Here is a 26284-nt window from a genome sequence, read left to right on the forward strand (position 1 = left end):
TTATATTTATGCTAGTCATTTTCTAGAAGTAACATTAAGAACATAACTTGATATATATGACATATTACTGAATTTATACGATAAGTAAATAAAGTAACTTGTTACTAGGATTAAAGCATTTTCCAAGCATAATTCAATAGGTTCCCACCTACCAAATCAAACTCTCTTGATTGCTATAAATAACTGCTCTGCTTTCATCAAGGGGCCTCTTAGAACTGGTGCAGTGGCCAAAAGGCCCTTCATGGCCTACAGAAGAAGAAGCATAGCCTCATCTATTGCAGATGTCTTTACTATAAGTCCTCTGCCATACCCAGTTCTCCTTATTCTAGCAGTGATCTTAATCTTCTTTTCTATATCATGGTATGTCTCTTATGACTCAATTATAGAAGCTGCAGAAGTGCAGATGAGTTGGGCGCTATTAGCCATTCCTATACTACTTCTAATGGCAGTCCACTTGGTGTCATCCATGGAAAATTCTGACCTCTTCTCTGCTTCCTCGCCCTATGGTTATCGCCGCCGCAGCTACCAGAGTCCTCAGGAAGGCAGCTCTCCATGGGGCGTGGCTGCTTTAATTGTGTTGTTGCTTATTATGGTGAAATACCAGTCTGTGTTCCATGATAGCTGGCTTGTTTAGTATGTTAATTGTTACTGAGTATGATGTGTTTAGGTTGAAATATGTGATTTGAATAACTGGGTTTTGTGTATAATATGACTATAGTGAGTTAAATTATCTGTTTTTAGGGTTTGGATTCTTGGCTTATGAATCTGGTCTAATTGCAGACGTTTGATGCTTTTGATTACTTCTATGGCTATTTTGCTTCTCTTATTTCCATGGAATCAATCTTTCTTCCAAAAGAGGAGCTATCAATCACTTTATTGAGATTGAAGCTATCTAATCATTCATGCAACTGATCTGTAATTTTTCCTGGAAAAAATGACAGAAAATTTTCAACTCTTTTGCATCTTCTAAGTTTGATGAGACAGCTCTAATGTGATGCAGTTGAGTAAAGGCTTTTAATTAGGGTTTTTATAGGAATTCACACGCATGAATGAAAGCCATTTCTCAACACATTTGAGGTATATTTGAATGTCAGAAGCTATAAGAAAGGGGGAAAAGAATTACTGAAAAACCATCACTTTCAGTTGTTTGGTTGATGAGAAATAGGAATGTGACCAAGACAAAAAAATAATCGAAGTTGAAAGAGTGGAAGAATTGAATTCAAAATAGTGCTTTTTTCTATTTTATTTTCTCTTCCTTCTTCGTCTCTGCTTTAACATTCCTCAGAACCAAACACACTCCCAGAAAATCTGATAAAGGTTGCTGAAATAAGTGGATATTGTAGGTCATTCCCCTAATTCAATAAAATAACAAAAAGCATCCCAATAATTTGAGGCATGCAATGATTAATCTACCCAAAGGGTTCAAGGTTTTCAGCAACAAAATAGCTTAGATTTAATCCAAAACCCAAAGTATCATGATGGGTAATAATAATAAATAAACCAAAAGAGTCCACACGCCGATCAAACGCAATCACACAATGGCCACCCTCACTTGGCTGAGTCCCTTGGATGGGCTTCTGAGAGAGAGAGAGAGAGAGAGAGAGACCCTCAAGAGTCATGGCCCAAGAGGAATTTAGACCTGACAACACCAGGTAGCTAACAATCACACCTACCCCTCCCAAAACTTTAATGATACAGTGTTTGGTAGTAGATAACCTGCCACTTAGCCCATGCAATATAGGCTACAACATTCATTTAAAAAAAAATCACAAAATAAAAACCCTTTAATTTCCATAAGTTGAATGTAGCATAAAAAGATAGTAGTCAAATATCGTAATTTTTATCGAAAAGTATATAAAATCTTAATTATTTTTAGATTTATATATCAAATTTAAATTTTATAAATTTGAGTTTCTATTTTATGATTTTTTTAATATATATATGAAAACACATTTTTTTTTAACTCTTTATAACAATCTTAATTTTAAATTATATTATAAGATAAGAAATATATTAAAAAAGGAAGAAGAAGAAGATGGATTAGTCACTTTTATGTATGTCTTGTTGAAGAGAAAACAAGAAATATACAAAACCCATCACTTGAACTTTGTGCCACCATGCTACAAATCATACCACACAGGACTTAAATATGAGTCATATTACAAAACCCAAAAGAGAAGAAACCCAATAGATACCATAATCAAACCCAAAATATGTACATTCACTGGCCTTACAATGACAAGTAAGGCATCCTTATTGTCATATGTAGAAAGTACCGGAGTTTCTTTGACTAAACAGAACTCCTGAGAGCTCCAAACCACTTTGATTGAAATAGAGATTGGTAAGAGACCAAGACAAGAAGCACCCCCACCAGGACAGCAACACCCCAAGGAAAGCTCCCAGCTCTGTGATTGGACTCATGATGTGGATTTGGAGCCTGGAAACTAGGCCTCCCATCAGAGGAGGAGGAGGCAATGAGGAAGATGAAGAGGATGGGCAACAAGAAGAGGAATAGCTGGAAGTTGTTGGTAGTTTGGTATAATTGGGCCTTGTAGCTTGTGTAATTGGAGAGTGACCACAAGAGAATGACAATGGCAAAAATGGCTAGCAATGGGAGAGGTGGTGTGGAGATGTTGTTGAGGGTCTGGCCTGTCCACCCATGTTTCCACTCTGGTCCCCTTCTCTTGTGGAAAAACCACTCCATTGGATTCTCAATCTCTAGCTACCTTGGTTTATCTGCAAGAAGTAAATGGGTTTATGTAAGTAACGATGGAGTGGGTTTGCTTTGATATGGGGTTTAGTCTTGGCATAAATGCTTTGAGTGTAGAATCTATTTGGAAGTCTTCTTTCTTTTGAAGTTATTCTCATCCAGTTCGAGTGGTATTTACCAAATTTACAATTACAGATTGGAGCCAGAAAATTTCTCTAGAGGGGTATAATAATAATAATAATAATACTTAGGCTCAGACAGTCACTGATCTAACTAGGTCTTGATCAGGCATGGATTCACTTCCTTTACAATCATATATGAAAGAAAACACATACCATTTGACTTCATTATCTAAAATCAATTGTGCTGCTGCATATAACCCCAAGAATCATTGCCGGTATAAGTGCCATATATCCTTGCCTTCTTCCGTCTTGCTGAAATGGAGATGAAAATCAAGCACAACCTAATAGATCAAGAGAGGAAAAAGCAAGAGCATCCTTACAGTTTTGATGTTTATAGAAGGTCAGGGGGTAGGGCTATAGTTGATTTTGTTTGGATAGAATTTTATGAAAGGGCTGCTTTCTAGTTTTATTAGTAAATACAAATTTATGCGGTACAAGATATGAATAGAATAAATGAATCTCAAATAATATAGCATGAGTGATCATTTTACGAAAATGAGCAATGAAAAAAACGAAGTGTTAGAGAGGAACCATGTTCTAAGGCCCTTTTCTTAAGAACTCTCTGCTTAGAGTAATCCTTAATAGATGAGTAATCAAAAATGAAATTTGAGAACAAAAGATTTAGGTACCTTCTTATATCTTGCCATTCAGAAGAACAGGGTAAAGAAGAAATCCAGCGATGAGAATGTGGAGATATATCAATGACATCTATCCTCTTCAGATGTAAGAGCTCACCAAGTCCATAGATGTCCAAGACACTTCTAAAAATCTGTAACTGAGTAAGGTTTGTCATGCCACCCTTCTCTATAATCAACAACTTCATCGGTCCGTATAAGTCAGAAAGTTGAAGGATTTTGAGTTGAGGAAAGCCACCTGCAGATACTTGCATTTCCCATCCACGGTATGACCACATTCTTAATCTTAAAGTCAACAATTTTGGTAGCTTCTCCAAAATCACCATTGGGTCATAGTCTAGCTCAGTATCTTCTAAGGTCAGCTGTGTTAGATTTGGTGGGAACTCATGTAATTGCCCTATGGATCTTTCCATATGCAGCTTAGATAGATGTAGCAAAGAGCTCATGTCGAAGGATGGAACCCCGGAGAAATGTGATGCCTTAAGATACAAGGAGCGAAGATTCTCAAGCTTAGCAATGGAGTTTGAAAACTCGACCACTATCGCGTCATCCATTTTTATTTTCAGTTTCCGAAGGCTAGTTAAGTCACTTGTGTCATTTTGTTGCCAATCACTAAACCATATTCCGGACAGAGTTTGGAGATTTCTTAGATTGTCAATCCGTAATGGCTTGTCATCTTCTCTATCATACGAGAGGAAAAGGTGTCGTAGATTTTTCATTTTCTCTATCATAGTTGGTGTTCCTTTAGAAATACATATATCCAAAGTCTGTAAACTCCTTAGCTCATCTAAGGAGGTTGGAAAGTTTACACAGTCCTGCAAACTCCCCAAACAAGAAGGTGGACAGTTTGAATACCTATGCGCTGTTAATCTCAAGTACCTTAAATGAACTAGTTTCCCAAATGAATTTGGTGGCTCATAGATCTTTACATTTCCCAAGTCTAACACTCTAAGTAATTTGAAATATTTGTAAATAAAATCTAACCATGATAGTATCCCATAATATCGACTATGGGGACTACGTTGGAGTACAAAAAAGAAGAGAGACCGAATATATGGGGTTGAATGTTCTCTGGAAGCATACCTCTCCAAGTCCAAATAAATACCTAGTCGACGGGATTTGGTGAAAGGAAAAGATGAAGTAGTTGAGGGAAGAGAAACTATGTCCTTTTGAATCTCAACAAAGTTTTGCTCCTTGGCTTTTTTTATGCATAAATCCCGTACTAGATCATGAATCCGGCATTCTGTAACTCTCTCATTAACACTCACTGCTACCGCTTGAACCAAGTTTCTATTGATTAACTCATTCAAATAATCCTCAGCAGTGTCCTCCAGTCTTTGTTCATCTTGCTGTGGGATAAAACCCTCAGCCATCCATAGAAGCAGTAATGTTCTCTTGGAGATTACCTGATCTTCTGGAAAGAGGCCTAGATAAAGAAAGCACGATTTCAAGTTGTGGGGCAGATCGATGTAGCTTAAGCTCAATATTGCATCTACTCCATTGCGTGCGGCAAAGTGCACCCGGAGTTTGTTGAACACTTCTTCCCACATAGTCGGCAACTGCTTTTTGGAAGACAACAAGCCTCCCAATACAACAATAGCCAATGGTAAACCAGCACATTTCTTCACCATTTTTTCCCCAAATTCCTTCAACTCTGGAGGACAACCGTCAGTAACATTGTCAGGGATTGCAGTTCTACAAAACAACTTCCAACCCTCTTCTTCCGAGAGAAGCTGCATGTCATGTGGAACACTTCGAGCATCTGCTTGCAAAGCAACATCCTTATTTCGAGTTGTAAGAAGTAATCTGCTGCCATTACTCTCCTCTGGGAACACCCTTGCAAGACACTTCCAATCGTCACTTTTCCATATGTCATCCAAAACTACCAAAAATCTTTTCTCCTCTAGGTGCTCGTGAAGTAAATCCTCCAACTCGTTCTCCTGCAATTTCTCTATCTGCTTTGGGTTATGAAGAAGTTGGTTTAGAATTTGCTGAAAAATATTCCTGGGTCTACAATCTTCGGATACATAAACCCAGACACGACAAGACTGAAAATGATCCATAACTCTGCTATGATTATAGACTTTCTTGGCAAGAGTAGTTTTGCCGATGCCGCCCATTCCTACCATAGAAACCACGCGGCGCCTTGGGTCCCCCGTGGTCAGCTGCTCCACTAGCTTATTTGCTTCTTCATTCAGGCCCACAATGACATGTTTTTCGGCGCGAGGAGTGGTCCGTCTTAGATTCTGCAGCATCTTACTTGAAGTACTTGTTCCTACTCCAATATTTTTTATTCCCAGGATTTCTCGCCTCCTTGAGATGTCATGGAGGTTGGTTTGGATCTCATCAATTTTCTTGCCAAGATTATGCAGATACACGGGCTTTTGGAAAATGCGCTTGACAAAGATTTTTCTCCTCAGGGCCTCAGCCTTAAGGATGAACATGTCGACAACGTCCTCAGCATCATAAGCAACATCTCGGATGTCCGAAACCCAGTTACGCACTCTTGGGTCTTCCTCTTGCTTCGCATCTGCTGCTTCTAAGAAGCAGTTGATCGCCTTCAGATCTCTATGCAGCCTCTCAATTCGTGGGCGCACCTCCTTCAAGAAAATTGCTTCTTCCATGAGTTGGTCACCAATCCTGTTTACGACAAAGGAGATTACAGCCCTTTCCATCTTAATCTTCTCCTTATTACTCCCCTTAAACAGCTGAACGGAGATGATAATCCTGAATAGGAGGGGCTAGAAGCAAGAGCTTATCGTGTTGATCATTCAAACACTACAGTTCTTTTGTGATTTGGTGGAGAGGAATGTATTTTACGTCATGCATGAGCTGGACTTGATTTCAATTGAGCAACTACCCACAATTGAGAGTAACATATCCGCCAATGGTTTCTAGATATCATTTGGTTGCTTCACTGCAAAATAAAATTTTCATCCATCAGTCTATTTTATCACTTCTTGTTTTCTAAATTATTTTTCAAAATGTGTCAGCTAGTTAATGTTAGAAAAAATGTACACCATGTTCTATAATCAACGGTCCCTCACATTCGTGGTGCTAAAAAAAACAAAAACGTGATACCTATGGAATATGAAATCTGGATCATTGAATATATGTGGTGAGATCTTGACAATTGAATAAAGGTATAAAAGAATAAGATCAAGATATAAGAATATAAACAAATGAGATTAAGGCATTACAGGACACCGTTTGATAAATGATGATTTTTTGGTAGGTATTGAAAAAATACATTTCTATATTATGACTAAACCCCTTCTTTTATTCTTGTTATCGTGTGATAAAGAAATGAACTTTCGTGTGAACGCAGAAGAGATGACTTAATTTTGATTAACCACATCCCATATAGGCTTTGGTGTTTACATGATGCCTAAAAAGTTGGAGGACTGAAGATTTCTCCGAAGGCTAGTTAACTAGCTTGAGTTATTCTGTTTCCACTCATTCAGCGTGAAAGAGCGTGGAGACGCAATGGCATGTCGTCTTCTTGCCCATCCAAGGAAAGATGTATTGAACCCAAAATAAATGAAGATAAAATAAGAGTAGTAGTTACAAATTAGAAGTCAGTTTTGAGAAGAATCTGCCTGGGTTTTCTGAAATTGGATATGCATGCCTGGATAATTAAATTTAGGCTGAAAATGTTGGATGGCCGCAGGTTGATGCTTGCATGGCCATGTCTGTTCTTGAAGCTGGCCTATCTGAACTACAGTGTGACATAATTGGATTTAGATCCATGGGGAGTGGTATACCTTTAGGTTGTGTTTGGTAGGGGTATAAGAATGGGAATGAAGGGGAATCAAACATGTGGAAGAGCGGAATAAAAAACTAGACAAGGTGAGGTAGGTTTTAATTCCCATTAAAATGAATTTTCTATTCCCATTCTCATTTGTTAGAAATAATCCAAAAACGGTAATGAATGAGAACTGGAATGGATTTCCCATTCCTCCTATTCAAGCATACAAAGCCCATTACTCTGATCACAGTGCCCACAAGCAGGCTACCGCCTATTGTACAGAGTCATCAAGCAAAATAAGCAGAATTCAACAAACCCCAATAGAGATCAAGACAGCAACACCCGGTGAAGAAGATGAATAGAATGGGGAACTATGGGAAGTGGGAACAGTTCTTTCAGCTGGTTTTATAATAGGGGGGATCGAACCAAATGACAGCAATTGGAGTGTGCAACAAAAGAAAAGTTGAGGAAACAGAGGAATCCAAAGAAGAGTGTGAAGGAATCCTGAAGCTTTGTTTGATGGCCTGAAGAAGAGACAGATATTGTGCTGCTAGGACAAGACAAAAACATAGAAATTAATAGGATAACCTTCATTATTTATGGCTAAATCAACATGGTATACAGAAAGAAGGAGACTATTCCAATTTACATAAATTACAAATGGAGGACTTGAAGATATGCTTGCAGGTGAAACAAAAGTGACAAGCTCAAACAGTCACCAGCCTGACTAGGTCTTGACCAAGCACGGATTCGCATCCTTTACAATCATATGTAAAAGAAAAACACCATTTATAACTTCATTACCTGAGTCTTCTTGTGTTGCTGCTTATAACCCCAGCAATCATCGGCAATATAAGTGTCATATACTGTCACCATTTCCTGTCTTGCTGAAATGGAGATGAAAATCAAGCACAGCACAGCCTATTAGATAAGGGAAAAAAAAGGAAAAAGAAGATGAGGGAGTAAGGCTATAGTTGATTTTGTTTGGATAGTCTCATTTGGGAAAATGATGCCCTCTAGTTTTATTAATAGAAAATGAAAAATTATGCAGTACAAGAGTTTAACATCGATTTCATTTCAAGTGCATTATGAATAGAATAAATGAATATTAAATAATATAGCAAGAGTGATCATATCAGTCATATGTACGTGGAGAAAGAACAATGAAAAAATGGTGTTAAACAATGCTCTGTGGCCCATTTTTAAGAACTCTGCCTGGAGTAATACTAGATGTATGAGTGATAAAATGTGAGATTAAGCACAAAAGAGCCAAGTACCTTCTTACATCATGCCAGTCGGACGAACAGGGCAAGGAGGAAATTCAAGGATGATGATCTAGAGATGTAGTAATGACATCTACCTTCTGCAGAAGTAAGAGCTCGCTAAGTCCATTGATGTCCAGGTCGCTTTCAAAAACCTGCAACTGAGTAAGCTTTGACATGCCACCCTTTTCTATATTCAACCTCATCGTGCGGTTTAACCCAAAAAGTTGAATTACTTTGAGTCTAGGAAAGCCATGTGCAGATACTTGCATTTCCTCTCCAAGATATGAGTCCTTCCTTAATCTTAGAGTCAACAATTTTTGCAGCTTCTCCAAAATTGCCATAGGGTCATAGTCCAACTCAGTCTCTTCTAAGGTTAATTGTGTTAGACTTGGTGGGAACTGACGTGCATGAGGTAACTGTGGTATGCGTCCCTTTATTTGCAGCTTAGATAGATGTAGCCAAGAGTTCATGACAAAGGATGGCATGCCGGGGGGATATGCCTCAAGATACAAGGATCCAAGATTCTCCAGTTTGGCAATGGAGTTTGAGAACTCAACCATTTCCAAGTCAAATTTCCCTTGAATTTTCAGTTTCCCAAGGCTAGTTAACTTACTTGTATCATTTTGTCGCCAATCACTGACCCATATGTTAGACAGAGTTTGGAGATAACTTAGAGTGTCAATTAGCAATGGCTTGCCATCTTGACTATGATAGAAGAGGAAGAGATGTCGTAGATTTTTCATTTTTTGTATCACAGTTGGCTTTTCCAATATAACAATACCAATATCCAAAGTTTGCCACCTCCTTAAATTACCTAAAGAGGTTGGAAGCTTTGAAAAGAACGAATTACTCTCACGGAATGTGAATGGAAGCTTTATACTCAAGTACGTTAAATGAATTAGTCTCCCAACTGAACTTGATAATCTATTGCGAAACTCTATACCTTCCAAGTTTAACACTATGCAATTTAAAATGCCTATAACGGAAATGAGGTGGGAGAAATTAAATCAAATTGTCAGTTTTTGGGTCGAAAGAGTGAAGGGTGCGAAGATATGTAGTTGAAACATACCCCCCTGAGCCAAAATGGATACCTTGTCGACGACATTTGGTTGAAGGGTGAGATGAACTAGATGAGGGAACATGAACTATGTTATTTTGAATCTCAAAAAGCTTTTGCTTTTTTGCCTTCTTTATGCATAAATCCCTCACTAGATCATGAACCCGACATTTTTTAATTCTCTCATTAATACTCACTGCTACTACTTGAATCAAATTTCTATTGATTAACTCATTCAAATAATCCTCAGCAGTGTCCTCCATTCTTTGTTCATCTTGTTGTGGAATAAAACCCTCTGCAATCCATAAAAGGAGTAATTCTCTCTTGGGGATGACCCAATCTTCTGGAAAGAGGCCTAGATAAAGAAAGCATGATTTCAAGTTGTGGGGCAAATCGATGAAACTTAAGCTCAATATTGCATCTACACCATTGCCTTCAGAGAAGGGCACCTGGAGCTTGTTGAGCACCTGTTCCCACACAGTCGGCAACTGCTTTTTGGATGATAACAAGCCTCCCAATACAACAATGGCCAATGGCAAACCAGCACATTTCTTCACCATCTTCTCCCCAAATACCTTTAACTCTGGAGGACAATTGTCAATAACATTATTGGGGATTGCAGTTCTACAAAACAGCTTCCAACTCTCTGCTTCAGAGAGAAGTTGCATTTCCAAGGGGACACTCTGAATATCTGCTTGCAAAGCAACATCCCTATTTCGAGTTGTAAGAAGTAATCTACTGCCATTGTTCTTCTTTGGGAACACATTTTCAAGACATTTCCAATCTTCACTGTTCCATATGTCATCAAAAACTACCAAGTACCTTTTCTCCTTCAGATGGTCACTTAGGAAGTCCCCCAGCTCGTTCTCTTTCATTTTTCCTATCTTTCTTGCTTCCTCTTCAGTTGGTGTATGTGGAAGTTGGTTTAGAATTTGCTGAAAAATGTCTCTGGGTCTGCAATCTGTGGATACATAAACCCAGGCACGACAATGATGAAAACGATCAACAACTCAGCTATGATTTTATACTCTTCTGGCAAGAGTAGTTTTGCCGATGCCGCCCATTCCTACAATAGAAACCACACGGCGCCTATGATCCTCTTTCACAAGCTGCTCCACTACCTCATCGCTCTTTTCTTTCAGGCCAACAATCACCTCTTCTTCTACGCGAGGAGAGGTATGTCTTAGCTTCTGTAGCCTGTGACTTGCAGTACTGCTAGTTGCTTCTCCAATGTTGTTGATACCATAAGTTTCCCGACTCCTAGAGATGTCTTGGATCTTAATTTGGTTGGCTTCAATTTCCTTGCCAGCCTTATAAGAAGTCACCAGCTTTTTGAACATGCGCCAGGGGAAGAACTTTGTCCTTCCAGACTCTACACTGAAGATGAAGACGTCTATAGCGTCCTCAGCATCATAAGCAAGATCCCGGATCTCAGAAACCCAGTTGCTCACCTTCTCATCTTCTTGCTGCTTTGCATCTGCATCTTTCAAGAAGCACTGCATCCGCTTCAGCTTGGTCTGCAGATGAACAACTTGTTGTTTTGTGGAAGAACCATTCCATTCTGATTTTGGTAACATTTGAAGGCACAACTCTACGCGGATTCAATGGAGCTATTACAGGGAAGAAAACAGGTGGATGAATTATGATGGTGAAAATGGGATGAAATATGACAATCATTACTGTGGGATCCTCCCCAAAAAATGCCACACGGCTCTCTCTCCCTTGCGATGCGCGGTATAGCTCATTCCACCCGGATAAGCATTCTGTCCGGCTGACATCTCACTTTCTCCGGATATCTCACAGCCGCCATTATGTCCGGCTGACGTTCCACCTCATCCGGATATCTTACATCCGGATCCAGCCGACGTTCCACCTTCTCCGGATATTTCACATCCGGCGCCTAACGCCGGATGGGAGAGGAAGCTATTCAACTTCCCCGGTTAGACATGTCCGGATACTCTGATAGCGCTTACCCGGATAACCTTCGGGGTCAGCGATTCAAATTCCCTGGACAACTTAACTCGTCAGACACTCGCGATTCGCCGGATCCATTTCCTCCCACAATAAAAAAGCGAACTCCGATAATACTGACGACCAAGTCTCCTGAACTGCCACTCATCTTTAATGCAAGATACGCTCTACAAGATATTCCTAAATCTTATCAGAGCACCTGACACATCCCCGATATTTAAAGTCATAATTGAAGTGCCAGTCGCCACCTGGCACCGAAAATATCATAATTGAAGTGACAGCCGCCACTTGGCACCAGAAATGTCATGATTACTTTGCCACCTTATGAGCCGCAATCATGACGATGAGATCCGCTAGCACAGCGGTGCCATACTTTCTAACTCATATATAAACTCTAAGGAGGCTCTCAGGAAGGTAAGCTGGCTATCATTGAGAAAAGGCCGATAACTTAATCTCTTTAGCCATCGCTAACAAAACCATCGGAGGGTGTGTCCGGACAACCCATCCGGACATCTTTTTGCAGGAGGAAGGAGGAATTACTACTATGCGTTGATCGAGATTCCATTGCTGGTGACTACTATTGCAGCAGGGGAATTTTGCCATCAACATTGGCGCTGTCTGTGGGAAGATATTTTCTTCTCGGTACATCCTATACCTTCCAACTATAAAGATGACTTCACTCTCAAGTAGTCGTTCTTCCGCCAGAGGTGACGAAGGTTACTTCGAGTGGCGAAACAGCATGGAAAGACGACAACGAGAAAACGAACGACAGACGCAAATTTTGCTCCAAGAAACAAGGAAACTTAGGGAAGAAAACAAGGTCTTGAGGATCCAAGGCTCTTCCCAACATCAGCACTATCAGCGGAGGCAGGATCCTTGTCACAACCAGGAAGCTCCATTCCCCCTCGAGGCGAGCCCAACCCTCGAGGCGCATGAGGCATGGCCTATTGAAACCCCGATGCACGCTCACCATGTCCGACGAGACGAAAGTTCAGGCTCTACTCGAGTCTCATCCAAGCGACAACGTGAGAAGAGGCCCCAAATATCTGACGCAATGAGCGCGCGTCTGGGACCCTAAACACCCTGCAAAAACAGGCCTCATGCCACCGTATCATTGGAGGCACACTCCGAGCCTTCAAGCTCGCCTACTTTACAGGGACATGCTGCTCGCCCCTCGTGCGCGGGATTGGTAAAGATCCCTCGCACACAGCCCCTCCGGGCTCTATCAGCAGGCGTCTGGATGACATGCTCTCCACGCCTTTCAGTCCTCGCATTATTAAATATGAACCCCCACGAGGATTCATCGTCCCGAAATTCTCCACATATGATGGATCTAGCCATCCTTTCGATCACATAATGCATTATTGGCAGCTCATGACCTTAGATATAGGGAATGCTAGGCTGTTATGCAAGGTTTTCCCAGCAAGCCTGCAAGGCCAGGCTCTTTCATGGTTTCACCGACTGCCTGCGAACTCGATTGACAATTTCCGGGATCTATCCGAGGTCTTTCTGAGACAGTACTTATGCTCAGCCAGACATAAGCAAAATATCAGCACCTTACAGAACCTCAAAATGCAAGAAAATTAAACTTTGAGAGAGTTCGTATAGCGCTTCGGACAAGCTGTCTTACTAGTGGAATCATACAGCATGGACGCAGTCCTCCAAATTTTTAAACGGAGCATATGCCCAGGGACCCCCTTCTTCGAGTCCCTCGCCAAAAAGCCTCCTATATCCATGGACGATTTATTCCGGCGTGCAAGTAAATACTCCATGCTAGAGGACGACGTCCGAGCCGCTACACAGCAGGTCCTGGTAGCTGGCCAAGCCGCAAGAAGTGAAGCCACCAGAAGCTTCAAAGCACCCAACCATCCTGGGTTGTCCAACAGGGGGCAAGATGAGCGGCGCCCGCCACTCATTCGAACACCTCTCACCAAGTCGTACGAAAAACTGCTTCTTATAATCCGCGATCTACCCGGCTTCAGATGGCCAGTACCAATAAGATCGAACCCCTCAGAAAGGGACCACAACAAAAGATGTGATTACCATAAAGATCATGGGCACACCACTGAAACGTGTAGAAGCCTCCATTACATGGTGGAGGATTTCCTAAAGGCAGGACACTTGAAGCAGTACGTCCGAACAGTGCCTAAAGGTGAAGGATCTTCCCGTGGTCGAGGCCACGCGCCCCAATGGCTCCTGTTAGGGCAGTAATCAACTACATCAACGGGAGACCCTTGGATGACGAGTACAGCTCCAAAAGGAAAAGGCAAAGACTGCTGTGAGCAGCCACGGTTCGGGAACACGTAAGCTCCATTCAGCCAGGATTAGCCAGTGGGGGCATCCATCCCATAGACGGAACCATTGTTTTCCTTGCTGTGGATCCAGCTCGAGTGCTGTAGCCACATCGAGATGCTCTCATCCTAACATTAGGGGTTGGAGACTTCGATGTGAAAAGAATCCTGGTCGACCCAGGTAGCTCCGCAGACCTGTTGTAGGTGGCGGTCATCAAACAAATGGGTTTCATACCCTCTAGCTTGGAGAATCCCGGAAGAAACCTGTCCGGATTCAATGGTTCTTCCACAACCTCACTTGGGGATATAACACTGTCGGTTCAAGCTGAGCCAGTCATCCTAAACGTTCTATTTTCTATGGTTGAGGATTTATCCCCTTTCAATGCCATCTTGGGACGCACGTGGTTGCACGAAATGAAAGTCATTCCATCCACATACCATCAAATGGTTAGCTTCATCACCCAAGATGGGCAAATTAATCTTTATGGAAGCCAGCTCGCTGCCCAACAATGTTATCAAATCGCTCGCGAGGCCGGACCCAGCGCCAACCGCGAGCACTCCCCCAAAGAAACAAATGCTTCTGACCAATAACAGTTACAGCACCCGGCGGACAAAGATCCCCCGGCAGCAGACTCATTGGAAGTTGTCCAGATATTAGAGGGAGGTGAATGCTTCACGTACATCAGTACCCTCCTACTGTGGGATCCTCCCCAAAAAATGCCACACGACTCTCTCTCCCTTGCGACGCGCGACATAGCTCATTCCACCCGGATAAGCATTCTGTCTGGCCGACATCCCGCTTTCTCCGGATATCTCACAGCCGCCATTCTGTCCGGCCGACGTTCCACCTCATCCGGATATCTCACATCCGGATCCGGCCAACGTTCCACCTTCTCCGGATATTTCACATCCGGCGCCTAACGCCGGATGGAAGAGAAGACTATTCAACTTCCCCGGTTAGACATGTCCGGATACTCTGATAGCGCCTACCCGGATAACCTCCGGGGCCAGCGATTCAGATTCCCCGGACAACTTAGCTCGTCAGACACTCGTGATTCGCCGGATCCATTTCCGCCCACAATAAAAAAGCGAACTCCGATAATACTAACGACCAAGTCTCCTGAACTGTCACTCATCTTTAATGCAAGATACGCTCTACAAGATATTCCTAAATCTTATTAGAGCGCCTGACACATCCCCGATATTTAAAGTCATAATTGAAGTGCCAGCCGCCACCTGGCACCGAAAATATCATAATTGAAATGACAGCCACCACCTGGCACAAAAAATGTCATGATTACTTTGCCATCTTATGAGCCGCAATCATGACGATGGGACCCGCTAGCACAGCGGTGCCATACTTTCTGACTCATATATAAACTCTAAGGAGGCTCTCAGGAAGGTAAGCTGGCTATCATTGAGAAAAGGCCGATAACTTAATCTCTCTAGCCATCGCTAACAAAACCATCGGAGAGTGTGTTCGGACAACCCATCCAGACATCTTTTTGCAAGAGGAAGGAGGAATTACTACTATGCGTTGGTCGAGATTCCGTTGCTGGTGACTACTATTGCAGTAGGGGAATTTTGCCATCAACAATTACATCAGTTCAATATGAAGTATCGTCTCGTTTGAATGCCAATGGGCTCCCAAAGTGCATCCTAATCCTAATATTTCCTTTGAAAAAAGCGAATATAAGTACTAGTAATATACAAGCATCAAAGCTTGTTCCAAATATATACTAATGCCTTTTCTAAGTCCACTTGTATCTTTTCCATTCAAGGAAGCAAACCCCAACCTACAAGCTTTTATAGAGAGTAGAAACCATTGTTTGATTCATTGTTATTATGATTTGAAGTGCTATTATCATAAGGAAGTGATCACTATATGTTGAGCAACGATTGTTGATAAATTGTGAGTGATTATTATATGTTGAGAAACAATTGTTGATAAAATAGTAAGCACTTGGGTTGGACAATTTCATTTTAACGACGTAAAGTCAAATTCTAGCATCAATCAATCTTATTTATGAGTTTTAATTTCTATTTGTTTTATTTATTTATTTATTTTACACATTTCTCAATTGATATATTATAAACAATTTGAACAACAATAACAAGCTTAAACACAGTCATCAGCCTGACTAGGTCTGGACCAGACATGGATTCACATCCTTTACAATCATATATGAAAGAAAACTACTACTTCTAATTCCACCAATCTTCTTGTGCTGTGGCTTGTAACCTCAACAATCATCTACGGTAAAAGTGCCATAATCCTTTATCGTTGTCTAACCACCTGAAATGGAGATGAAAATTAGGCACACAATATTAGCCCAAGAGAAAAAAAGAAAAGAAAAAAGAATAAAAAAAGGGCAGATCGAAACAATTTTGAGGTTTACAAAGGGTTGGGGGATAATTATAGTTTGGGTAGAATCTTATGTGGGAAAAGGCTGCTCTCTAGTTTTATGAGAAAGTTCATTAAAAATTATGTAGTATTCCAAGAGTTTAACATGGATTTCAATCCGTAGTATGAATATATATCAAATAATATAGCATGAGTGATCATACTGATCATATGTAGTGGAAAATGAGCAACAAGAAAAATAAAAAACCTATGTATGAGTGATTAGAAATGAAATTTGAGGATGAAAGAGTTGGACCTTTTTGTATGACGCCAGTTGGAAGAATGATGAAAAGTAGAAGCCCAACGATTAGCATCTAGATATGAATCAATGACATCTACCTTTTGTAGATGCAAGAGCTTGCTAACTCCCTGGATGTTCAAAACACAAAAAAAATTCTGCAATTGAGTAAGCTTTGACATGCCACCCTTGTTTATATTCAAACTCTTCATTTGGTCTAAGCTAGCAAGTTGAAGGATTTTGAGTTGAGGAAAGCCATTTGCAGATACTTGCAGTACTCCTTGTCTGAGTTTTGAGATCATCCTCAATCTTAAAATCAACAATTTTGGCAGCTTCTCCAAAATCGCCATAGTGTCAGAGTCCAGCATAATCCCTTCTAAGGTCAACTGGGTTAGATTTGGTGAGAACTCATGTGCCCTAGGCAATTGCTTTATGTTTCCCTTCAAGTGCAGCTTAGATAGATGGAGCCAAGAGTTCATGACAAAAGACGGAATGCTAGGGGGATCTGATTTCACAAAATTGTTGAGATTTAATGAGAAAAGATCGAAGGGATATGATGATGTCTCAGGCTGGAAGCGTTGAAATATCTCACAATGCAATGAGCGAAGATTCCCAAGCTGGAAGGGATCATGTAATCTCTCAAGATACAATGAGCGAAGGTTCTCAAGCTTGGCAATAGAGTTTGAGAACTGGGACACTTCCAAGTCAAATCCCACTTTGATTTTCAATTTATGAAGGTTAGGTAACTTACTCGTATCATTTTGTTGCAAATCACTAAACCATATGCCGGATAGAGTCTGGAGATTTCTTAGAGTGTCAATTCGTAATGGCTTGCCATCTTGTCTCTCATACGAGATGAAAAGGTGTCGTAGATTTGCCATGTTCTGCATCATAGTTGATACCTTCCTAAAATTATTTATATCCAATGTCTGCAAACTCCTTAAATTACCTAAATATGTTGGAAAACAAGTTCTATGCTGCGAATTTAATCTCAAATACCTCAAATGAATCAGTTTCCCAATTGCTCTCGGTATCTCAATGAATGAACCTTCCAAGTCTAGCACCCTAAGCAGTTTGAAATATTTGCAAATAAAATCTAAACGGGACCTGTGATCTTTTAATGTGAAGAAGAAGAGAGAGCGAATGTATGGAGTTGAATGTTTTGTGGAAGCATACCTCTCCAAGTCAAAATAAATACCCTGTCGACGGGATTTGGTTGAAGGAAAAGATGAACTCACGCTCTTTTTTATCTCAAAAAGGTTCTGCTCTTTCGCCCTTTTGATGCATAAATCCCGTACTACATCATGAATTTGGCATTTTGTTGCTCTCTCATTAACACTCAATGTTACTACTTGAACCAAGTTTCTACTGATTAACTCATTCAAATAATCCTCAGCGGTGTCCTCCATTCTTCGTTCATCTTGCTGTGGAATAAAACCCTCTGCCATCCATAGGAGGAGCAATTTTCTTGTGGGGATAATCTGATCTTCTGGGAAGAGGCCTAAATAAAGAAAGCATGATCTCAAGTTGTGGGGCAAGTCGATGTAGCTTAAACTCAATACTGCGTCTACTCCTTTGTCACTGGAGAAGTGCGCCTGTAGGTTCTTGAGCACCTTTTCCCACTCAGTAGATAACTGCTTTTTGGATGATAACAAGCCTCCCAATACAACAATGGCCAATGGTAAACCAGCACATTTCTTCACCATCCTTTCCCCGAATTCCTTCAACTCTGGAGGACAACTCTCAGTAACATTGTCAGGGATTGCACTTCTACAAAACAACTTCCAACTTTCCGCTTCGGAGAGGAGTTTCACTTCGTAGGGAACACTTTGAGCATCTGCTTGCAAAGCGACATCCTTTTTTCTAGTTGTAAGAAGTAATCTACTGCCATCACTCTCCTCTGGGAATGCATTAGCAAGACATTTCCAATCATCACTTCCCCATATGTCATCCAAAACTACCAAAAACCTTTTCCGCTTCAGTTGATCATGAAGGAAATCCCCCAACTCGTTCTCCTGCAATTTCTCTATCTTCCTTGCTTCATCTCCCGTTGGTGTATAAGGAAATTGGTTTAGAATTTGTTGAAAGATGTCTCTGGGTCTACAATCTTGGGATACATAAACCCACGCACGACAAGACTGAAAATGATCCACAACTCTGCTATGATTATAGATTTTCTTGGCAAGAGTAGTTTTGCCGATGCCGCCCATTCCTACAATAGAAATCACACGGCGCCTTGGGTCTCCTGTGGTCAGCTGCTTCACAAGCTTTTCGGCTTCTTCATTCAGGCCTACAATGACATGTTTTTCTGCACGAGGAGTGGTCCGTCTTAGATTCTGCAGCATCTGAGTTGAAGTGCTTGTTCCTTCACCAATATTTTTTATTCCCAGGATTTCCCGCCTCTTTGAGATGTCTTGGAGGTTAGTTTGGATGTCATCGATTTTCTTGCCAAGGTTATGCAGACACCTCGGCTTTTGGAAAATGCGCTTGACAAAGATTTTTCTCCTCAGGGCCTCAGCCTTGAGGATGAACATGTCGACCACGTCTTCAGCATCATAAGCAACATCTCGGATGTCTGAAACCCAGTTACGCACCCTTGGGTCTTCCTCTTGCTTTGCATCGGCTGCTTCCAAGAAGCAATTGATCGCCCTCAGATCTCTATGCAGCCTCTCAATTCGTGGGCGCACATCCTTCAAGAAAACTGCTTCTTCAATGAGTTGGTCACCAATCCTGTTTACGACAAAGGAGATTACAGCCCTTTCCATCTTAATCTTCTCCTTATTACTCCCCTTAAACAGTCGAACGGAGATGATAAATCTTTAGCAGGAATGCCAAGAAGCAAGACCTTATCATGTCGATCAAGGTATCTTCATTGACCAAACCATTGCATTATTGTGCTTTTGTTTTTTTGGTGGAAAGGACTGAGAAGAGTATTTTATGTAAATGCCAGAAATGCATGAGCTGGACTTGATTTTGATCGACCAACGACCCATCATATGAAGGCAATATTTAATTCAGAAGTTGAAATTCAGCTAGCAATCAAAGAAGTCTCTCACCTTCTATTCATAATTTAAAATTTGTTCATCCATTAGTCTATTTTATCCCTTTTGGTTTAATTTTTTATTCTCTTTCAAATGTGTTAGGTGTGGAAAAAATGTACAGAAAGTTTTATAATTAATGGCCTCTCACATTCATGTTGGTAAAAATCAAAACAATTTTGTGAAAGTTGTAGGTTTGCTTTGATCCAGTCTTCTCATTAATTAGACCAAGTCAAGCAAACACAGAATGGAATATGAAATTTGGATAATCTTGGTTTCTGCGATTTGAATGAACAACAGGGGAAGCCAAAACGGTGCATCATTTTAAAATTGTTTAAAATTATTTAAAATTCATATGAATGCTTGAAAAAATTTCAAAAAATGATAAAATAAGTAATAATACATATTTTAAAGTTATCTCATAAGTGTAATTGGTATACATATGATTAAGAAGAAAAACATTGTAAACAGAGATATATCGATAGATTCGATATTTGAATTTTAAAAATAATAAATATGAATTTTAAAAGTGTATAAAGTTAGAATTGAGTTAAAAAATATTTGATTTTATTTTATAAAAATAATTTATACATAAATATAATACATAGACATTGTAATAGTCCTTAGTATCAAAAGAAAGATTGATGTGATTCTATTATACTGTTAGATGAATGAGACTCATTTTATTGAAGACAATATTTATTTTAAAATTTTAAAAATACTTTTATTAAAACATGTTTTATTATATTTAAATGAAAATTTAAATTAATTTATATAAAATATTTTATTTGAGATTTAATTTTTTAAATTTTATTAAAAATATGTAGTAACAATTTTTATTAACATTAATTTATTTAAATAATTAAAATTATTAATAATTTATCTTATTAAATTAATTTTAATTTATAAAATATATAAAAATTGAAATTTCAATCCACGATTTTTGAGCCAGCTGAAAAACACAACCTTTGCCTGCAAATCATGATCAGATTACCAAATAGCATCTTATGTTTTTTTTTTTAAAAAAATTGGACAGATTTTGTATCCTGTGCGCGGGCTGGGCTGGTAGGAAATATCGGAAAATTTCTCGAAAAATTGGTAAAAATACCGAAATATCGGCGATATTTTCAACAAAATTTTGAAATCCTCATGCGGCTGCTCCGCGCGTCAACTCCACTCGCGATTTATTGGTTCTAAACCGATATTTCACCGATTTTGCTGATTTTTCGCCGATATTCCTTTTGATTGATAATCAGTGTTGAATTTCACTTTGTGGCAACCCGATATCCGATATTTCAGTGAAATATTGCAGATAAAATCCGATTTTTCAATCCATGTATGTAAGTGATCATGGAGTGGGCTTGCTTGATTATATTAGGTTAGGTTTTGGCATAAATGCATTGAGTATAGAATCTATTTTAAAGTCTTATATCTTTTCAAGTTCTGCTCGTTCAAATTGCCGTTACCAATTTTACAATTAACAGAGTTAGAGTCATGATGACCAAAAAAAAAATTTATAAATCATTTTTAGTAAATAAGAATTGATTATACTTCTTATCACTAAATTTATCATTGTTGTAGACTAATCAATACAAATAATTGGTTCAAAATGTGGGATTTGTTACCAAAACTATATGATTACATGAAAATCTTTTGCCTCTTTATAAGAGTAATTTTAGTGGATAAGAATCTTAACTCGGAGTTCAACTTCTGACATCCCTGCATAACGCAAGAAGACTAATTCAAGCTTCACAATTCAATAGATGGACCATTTTGGGCTTGGCCGTAGAAAATCCGCACTTGTTGCTATTCATAAGAATAGATAAATGCATACAATCTCAGTAACAAATTATTACAATAACAGGAACAGAAAAGCACACGCTCTGCTAGGTCTTAATCACTTATCGACTCACATAATTTACAGTAATATACAAATTTTCATGCAGCCAAACACACCATGCATAAACAATTTTCTCATATTGCTGCATAGGCCTCAGCAATCATGTGTGATGAAAGTGAATTGCACCCTTATTCGATCCAGTGTGCCTGAAATGAAATGAAAAATCAAGCACAGCTAGTCAGCTCAATAATAGCAACAATCATCATTACAATTTTGAACAGAGATTGATCGGCTGATGTTCTGGTTTTTTGTTTTTTGTTTTTTTATTTTATTTTATTTTATTTTATTTTTATCTTTTTTTTCTGTGAACACTATATGGTTCTTTGTATCATGTGTACATGGCCAAGAATCACAGGGTTGGGTCCAAATCAAGAATACATGTTGTACAAACAATCTAGACTAATGCAAACAATCTCAATCTCTAATTCTAATAATAAGCTCAGACAGTCACTGACCCGATTAGGTCTTGATCAGGTATGGATTCACCAATCTTCTTGTGCTACTGCTTATAACCCAGCAATCATCTGCGGTAAAAATGCCATATATTGTCGCCTACTTCCATCTCTTCTGTCTCGCTGAAATGGAGATGAAAATCAAGCACAACCCATTAGAGTGAGAGAGAGAAATGTTATTAAATGATTTTGTTCTGATAGAATCTTATTTAGGAAAAGGCTGCTCTCTAGTTTTATTAGAAAATGAAAAATTATGCAGTACAAGAGTTCAACATGGAAATAAGCAATGAAGAAAAGTGTCACAGAGGAACCATGTTCAGGGCCCCTTTTTTAAGAACTCTGTACCTCGACTAATCTTGAATGTATGAGTAATCAAAAATGAAATTTGAGCATAAAAGAGTTAGGTACCTTCTAATTTTATGCCATTCAGAAGCATATGGCAAGGAAGAAATCCAACGAGGATATTCAACATTGACATCTACCTTCCTTAGATGTAAGAGCTCACCAAGTCCCTCGATGTTGAAGTATCTTTCAAAAATCTGCAAGTGATTAAGTTTTGGCATGCCACCCTTATTTATAATCAACAACCTTGGTGATTCTCGTAAGCCAAAAAGTTGAAGGATTTTGAGTTGAGGAAAGCCATCTGCAGATACTTGCATTTCCTCTTCAAGGTATTCGGCCCCACTTCTTAAACTGAAAATCAACAATTTTGGCAGCTTCTCCAAAATCTTCATATGATCATGGCCTAGTCTGGCATGTTCCAAGGTCAATTGTGTTAAACTTGGCGGGAACTCATGTGCTTCAGGTAACATCGGTATGTATCCTGCCATCAGCAGCTTAGATAGATGAAGCCAAGAATTCATGACAAAGCATGGAATAATGAAGTCAAGTCCTACTGCTGCCTCAAGATACAAGGAGCGAAGATTCGCAAGCTTAGCAATGGAGTTTGAAAACTCGGCCACTGTCGCAACATCCACTTTTATTTTCAATTTTCGAAGGCTAGTGAAGTCACTTGTGTCATTTCGTTGCCAATCACTAAAATATATGCCTGAAAGAGTTTGAAGATTTCTCAGGGTATCAATTCGGAATGGGATGTCATATTTATCATACGAGAGGGAAAGGTGTCGTAGATTTTCCATTTTTTTTGTCAGAACTGGTACTTCTGTTCTAAATCGTACACCCAGAGTTTGTAAACCCTTTAACTTACGGGAGAAGCTCAATCCTACACCCAGAGTTTGTAAACCCTTTAACTTACCTAAGAAGCTCAAAAGGTATGGACAGATCTTAGTACCTATAAGATGAATATTTAATGTCAAGTATCTTAAATGAATTAGTTTCCCAAGTGGATTTGGTGGGCATGTGATACCTACTGCTTCCAAGTCCAACACTCTAAGCAATTTGAAATACTTATAAATAAAAATAAAATTTGAGGATAGATATCGGGATTCGAAAAAGAGGAGAGAACGAACGTATGAAGTTGAATGTTGTCTGGAAGCATACCTCTCGAAGTCTAAATAGATACCTAGTCGACGGGATTTGGTTGAAGGGAGAGATGAACTAGTTGAGGAAGGAGAAACTATATCATTTTCAATCTTAAAAAAGTTTTGCTCCTTCGCCTTTTTTATGCATAAATCCCGTACTAGATCATGAATCCGACATCGTGTAACTCTCTCATTAACACTCACTGACACCACTTGAACCAAGTTTCTATTGATTAACTCATTCAAATAATGCTCAGCGGTGTCCTCCATTCTCTGTTCATCTTGTGGAATAAAACCCTCCGCAATCCATAGAAGGAGTAAACGTCTCTTGGAGATTACCTTATCTTCTGGAAAGAGGCCTAGATAAAGAAAGCAGGATTTCAGGTTGTGGGGCAGATCGATGTAGCTTAAGCTCAATATTGCATCTACTCCATTGCTTTCTGCGAAGTGCGCCCGGAGTTTGTTGAACACTTCTTCCCACATAGTCGGCAACTGCTTTTTGGATGACAACAAGCCTCCCAATACAACAATGGCCAATGGTAAACCGGCACATTTCTTCACCATCCTTTCCCCGAGTTCCTTCAACTCTGGAGGACAACTCTCAGTAACATTGTCAGGGATTGCACTTCTACAAAACAACTTCCAACTTTCCGCGTCGGAGAGGAGTTTCACTTCGTAGGGAACACTTTGAGCATCTGCTTGCAAAGCAACATCCTTATTTCTAGTTGTAAGAAGTAATCTACTGCCATCACTCTCCTCTGGGAATGCATTAGCAAGACATTTCCAATCATCACTTCTCCATATGTCATCCAAAACTACCAAAAACCTTTTCTCCTTCAGTTGATCATGAAGAAAATACCCCAACTCGTTCTCCTGAAATTTCTCTATCTTCCTTGCTTCATCTCCCGTTGGTGTATAAGGAAATTGGTTTAGAATTTGTTGAAAGATGTCTCTGGGTCTACAATCTTGGGATACATAAACCCACACACGACAAGACTGAAAATGATCCACAACTCTGCTATGATTATAGATTTTCTTGGCAAGAGTAGTTTTGCCGATGCCGCCCATTCCGACAATAGAAATCACACGGCGCCTTGGGTCTCCTGTGGTCAGCTGCTTCACAAGTTCTTCGGCTTCTTCATTCAGGCCTACAATGACATGTTTTTCTGCACGAGGAGTGGTCCGTCTTAGATTCTGCAGCATCTGAGTTGAAGTGCTTGTTCCTTCACCAATATTTTTTATTCCCAGCATTTCCCGCGTATTTGAGATGTTTTGGAGGTTAGTTTGGATGTCATCGATTTTCTTGCCAAGGTTATGCAGACACCTCGGCTTTTGGAAAATGCTCTTGACAAGGATTTTTCTCCTCAGGGCCTCAGCCTTGAGGATGAACATGTCGACCACGTCTTCAGCATCATAAGCAACATCTCGGATGTCTGAAACCCAGTTACGCACCCCTGGGTCTTCCTCTTGCTTTGCATCGGCTGCTTCCAAGAAGCAATTGATCGCCCTCAGATCTCTATGCAGCCTCTCAATTCGTGGGCGCACATCCTTCAGGAAAACTGCTTCTTCAATGAGTTGGTCACCAATCCTGTTTACGACAAAGGAGATTACAACCCTTTCCATCTTAATCTTCTCCTTATTACTCCCCTTAAACAGTCGAACGGAGATGATAAATCTTTAGCAGGAATGCCAAGAAGCAAGACCTTATCATGTCGATCAAGGTATCTTCATTGACCAAACCATTGCATTATTGTGCTTTTGTTTTTTTGGTGGAAAGGACTGAGAAGAGTATTTTATGTAAATGCCAGAAATGCATGAGCTGGACTTGATTTTGATCGACCAACGACCCATCATATGAAGGCAATATTTAATTCAGAAGTTGAAATTCAGCTAGCAATCAAAGAAGTCTCTCACCTTCTATTCATAATTTAAAATTTGTTCATCCATTAGTCTATTTTATCCCTTTTGGTTTTATTTTTTATACTCTTTCAAAAAATGTACAGAAAGTTTTATAATTAACGGCCTCTCACATTCATGGTGGTAAAAATCAAAACAATTTTGTGAAAGTTGTAGGTTTGCTTTGATCCAGACTTCTCATTAATTAGACCAAGTCAAGCAAACACTGAATGGAATATGAAATTTGAATAATCTTGGCTTCTGCAATTTGAATGAACAACAGGGGAAGCCAAAACGGTGCATCATTTTGGCAGTGCCCACATGCATGCTTCCACCTTACTGTACAGACTTGTCAAGCGGTATAAGCAAACAGATAATTTTGATTCAACAATGTACCCAATGGATACCAAGACAGCAACAGCCAATGAAGAAGATGAATAGAGTGGGGCACTACGGGCACGTTTGATCAACTGGGGTTGAAATATAGGGAACTAAGTGAGAGAAATTGGCATGTGCAGCACGAGAAAAGTGGAGGAAACAGAGGAATCCATAGAAGAGGATGAGAATCCCGAAACTTTGTTTGATGGCTCTAAAGAAGAAACAGATATTGTGTTGCTAGGTGAAGATAGAAACATAGAAATTAATCAGATGCCCTTAATTATGTAGATGAAAATCAGCATGGAATCTGGAAGTAAATGGATGTAAATCACAGGATGGATCCAAATCACAGAAAAATACAAGAACAATAAACAAATTATACACTGAGGCCTGTTGAAAAAACTATTATGATTGAGTTGATAACAATCTGCATCCTATGCATACAATCTCAGTCTCTAATACTTACTCTAATAAGTTCTGACAGTCACTGACCTAAATGGTCTTGATCAGGCATGGATTTTACAATCACATACAAAAGAAAACCCAATTTGTATATTCATTATCTAATGACAATCTTCTTGTACTGCGGCTTATAACCCGGACAATCATCAATGGTAATAGTGTCATATCTTGAGACC

The 26284-nt window shown here is 39.6% G+C and overlaps 6 protein-coding genes across 8 annotated transcripts; 1 reads left to right on the forward strand and 5 right to left on the reverse strand.

The window, feature by feature from the left end:
* The first annotated feature begins 202 nt into the window (after positions 1 to 202).
* Positions 203 to 800, forward strand: LOC117911358. The gene has a single exon (XM_034825704.1). It carries the CDS (start codon positions 242 to 244, stop codon positions 632 to 634), a length of 393 nt encoding a protein of 130 aa, XP_034681595.1. The 5' UTR covers positions 203 to 241; the 3' UTR covers positions 635 to 800.
* A 1226-nt stretch (positions 801 to 2026) lies between these two features.
* On the reverse strand, positions 2027 to 25285 carry LOC117911195 (disease resistance protein RPP13-like). 2 transcript variants are annotated; one of them, XR_004650849.1, is made up of 4 exons: positions 25002 to 25285; positions 3522 to 6208; positions 3046 to 3144; positions 2027 to 2736 (listed from the first exon to the last, which is right to left on the reverse strand). XR_004650849.1 is itself a non-coding variant. In XM_034825445.1 (4 exons), the coding sequence occupies exons 2-3, from the start codon at positions 6200 to 6202 to the stop codon at positions 3068 to 3070; spliced, it is 2754 nt and encodes a 917-aa protein (XP_034681336.1). In that variant the 5' UTR covers positions 6203 to 6208; positions 25002 to 25285; the 3' UTR covers positions 2027 to 2736; positions 3046 to 3067. The 2 variants fall into 2 exon arrangements, 1 of the variants encoding a protein (XP_034681336.1); XM_034825445.1 differs by having other exon boundaries at positions 3046 to 3140.
* On the reverse strand, positions 2291 to 2704 carry LOC117911557. The gene has a single exon (XM_034825967.1). The coding sequence runs from the start codon at positions 2702 to 2704 to the stop codon at positions 2291 to 2293; it is 414 nt and encodes a 137-aa protein (XP_034681858.1).
* On the reverse strand, positions 8553 to 10603 carry LOC117911197 (putative late blight resistance protein homolog R1A-10). Its single transcript, XM_034825447.1, has 2 exons — positions 9804 to 10603; positions 8553 to 8635 (listed from the first exon to the last, which is right to left on the reverse strand). The coding sequence occupies exons 1-2, from the start codon at positions 10470 to 10472 to the stop codon at positions 8597 to 8599; spliced, it is 708 nt and encodes a 235-aa protein (XP_034681338.1). The 5' UTR covers positions 10473 to 10603; the 3' UTR covers positions 8553 to 8596.
* LOC117911194 (disease resistance protein RPP13-like) lies at positions 15933 to 19483 on the reverse strand. The gene is made up of 2 exons (XM_034825444.1): positions 16520 to 19483; positions 15933 to 16155 (listed from the first exon to the last, which is right to left on the reverse strand). Exons 1-2 carry the CDS (start codon positions 19264 to 19266, stop codon positions 16110 to 16112), a joined length of 2793 nt encoding a protein of 930 aa, XP_034681335.1. The 5' UTR covers positions 19267 to 19483; the 3' UTR covers positions 15933 to 16109.
* LOC117911196 (putative disease resistance protein At1g50180) lies at positions 21326 to 25020 on the reverse strand. 2 transcript variants are annotated; one of them, XR_004650850.1, is made up of 3 exons: positions 22300 to 25020; positions 21895 to 22014; positions 21326 to 21585 (listed from the first exon to the last, which is right to left on the reverse strand). XR_004650850.1 is itself a non-coding variant. In XM_034825446.1 (2 exons), exons 1-2 carry the CDS (start codon positions 24993 to 24995, stop codon positions 22927 to 22929), a joined length of 1617 nt encoding a protein of 538 aa, XP_034681337.1. In that variant the 5' UTR covers positions 24996 to 25020; the 3' UTR covers positions 22853 to 22926. The 2 variants fall into 2 exon arrangements, 1 of the variants encoding a protein (XP_034681337.1); XM_034825446.1 differs by lacking the exons at positions 21326 to 21585; positions 21895 to 22014 and having other exon boundaries at positions 22853 to 22939; positions 23392 to 25020.
* Positions 25286 to 26284: the final 999 nt, after the last annotated feature.

Source organism: Vitis riparia, chromosome 3, assembly GCF_004353265.1.
Source record: "Vitis riparia cultivar Riparia Gloire de Montpellier isolate 1030 chromosome 3, EGFV_Vit.rip_1.0, whole genome shotgun sequence".
Taxonomy (NCBI): Eukaryota; Viridiplantae; Streptophyta; class Magnoliopsida; order Vitales; family Vitaceae; genus Vitis; species Vitis riparia.

Bases quoted from the DNA above. Each gene is read 5' to 3' on its own strand.
- LOC117911358 (XM_034825704.1), top strand. From the start codon at position 242: ATGGCCTACAGAAGAAGAAGCATAGCCTCATCTATTGCAGATGTCTTT.
- LOC117911557 (XM_034825967.1), bottom strand. From the start codon at position 2,704: ATGGAGTGGTTTTTCCACAAGAGAAGGGGACCAGAGTGGAAACATGGG.
- LOC117911195 (XM_034825445.1), bottom strand. From the start codon at position 6,202: ATGGAAAGGGCTGTAATCTCCTTTGTCGTAAACAGGATTGGTGACCAA. The intron at 3,141-3,521 runs GTACCTAAATCT...CATTTCAGCAAG, and splicing joins GAATGGCAAGATATAAGAAG to ACGGAAGAAGGCAAGGATAT.
- LOC117911197 (XM_034825447.1), bottom strand. From the start codon at position 10,472: ATGAAAGAGAACGAGCTGGGGGACTTCCTAAGTGACCATCTGAAGGAG. The intron at 8,636-9,803 runs GTAGTAGCAGTG...CTTCTGCAGAAG, and splicing joins TCAATAGAAATTTGATTCAA to GTAGATGTCATTACTACATC.
- LOC117911194 (XM_034825444.1), bottom strand. From the start codon at position 19,266: ATGGAAAGGGCTGTAATCTCCTTTGTCGTAAACAGGATTGGTGACCAA. The intron at 16,156-16,519 runs GTCCAACTCTTT...TCTCCATTTCAG, and splicing joins AACTGGCGTCATACAAAAAG to GTGGTTAGACAACGATAAAG.
- LOC117911196 (XM_034825446.1), bottom strand. From the start codon at position 24,995: ATGGAAAGGGTTGTAATCTCCTTTGTCGTAAACAGGATTGGTGACCAA.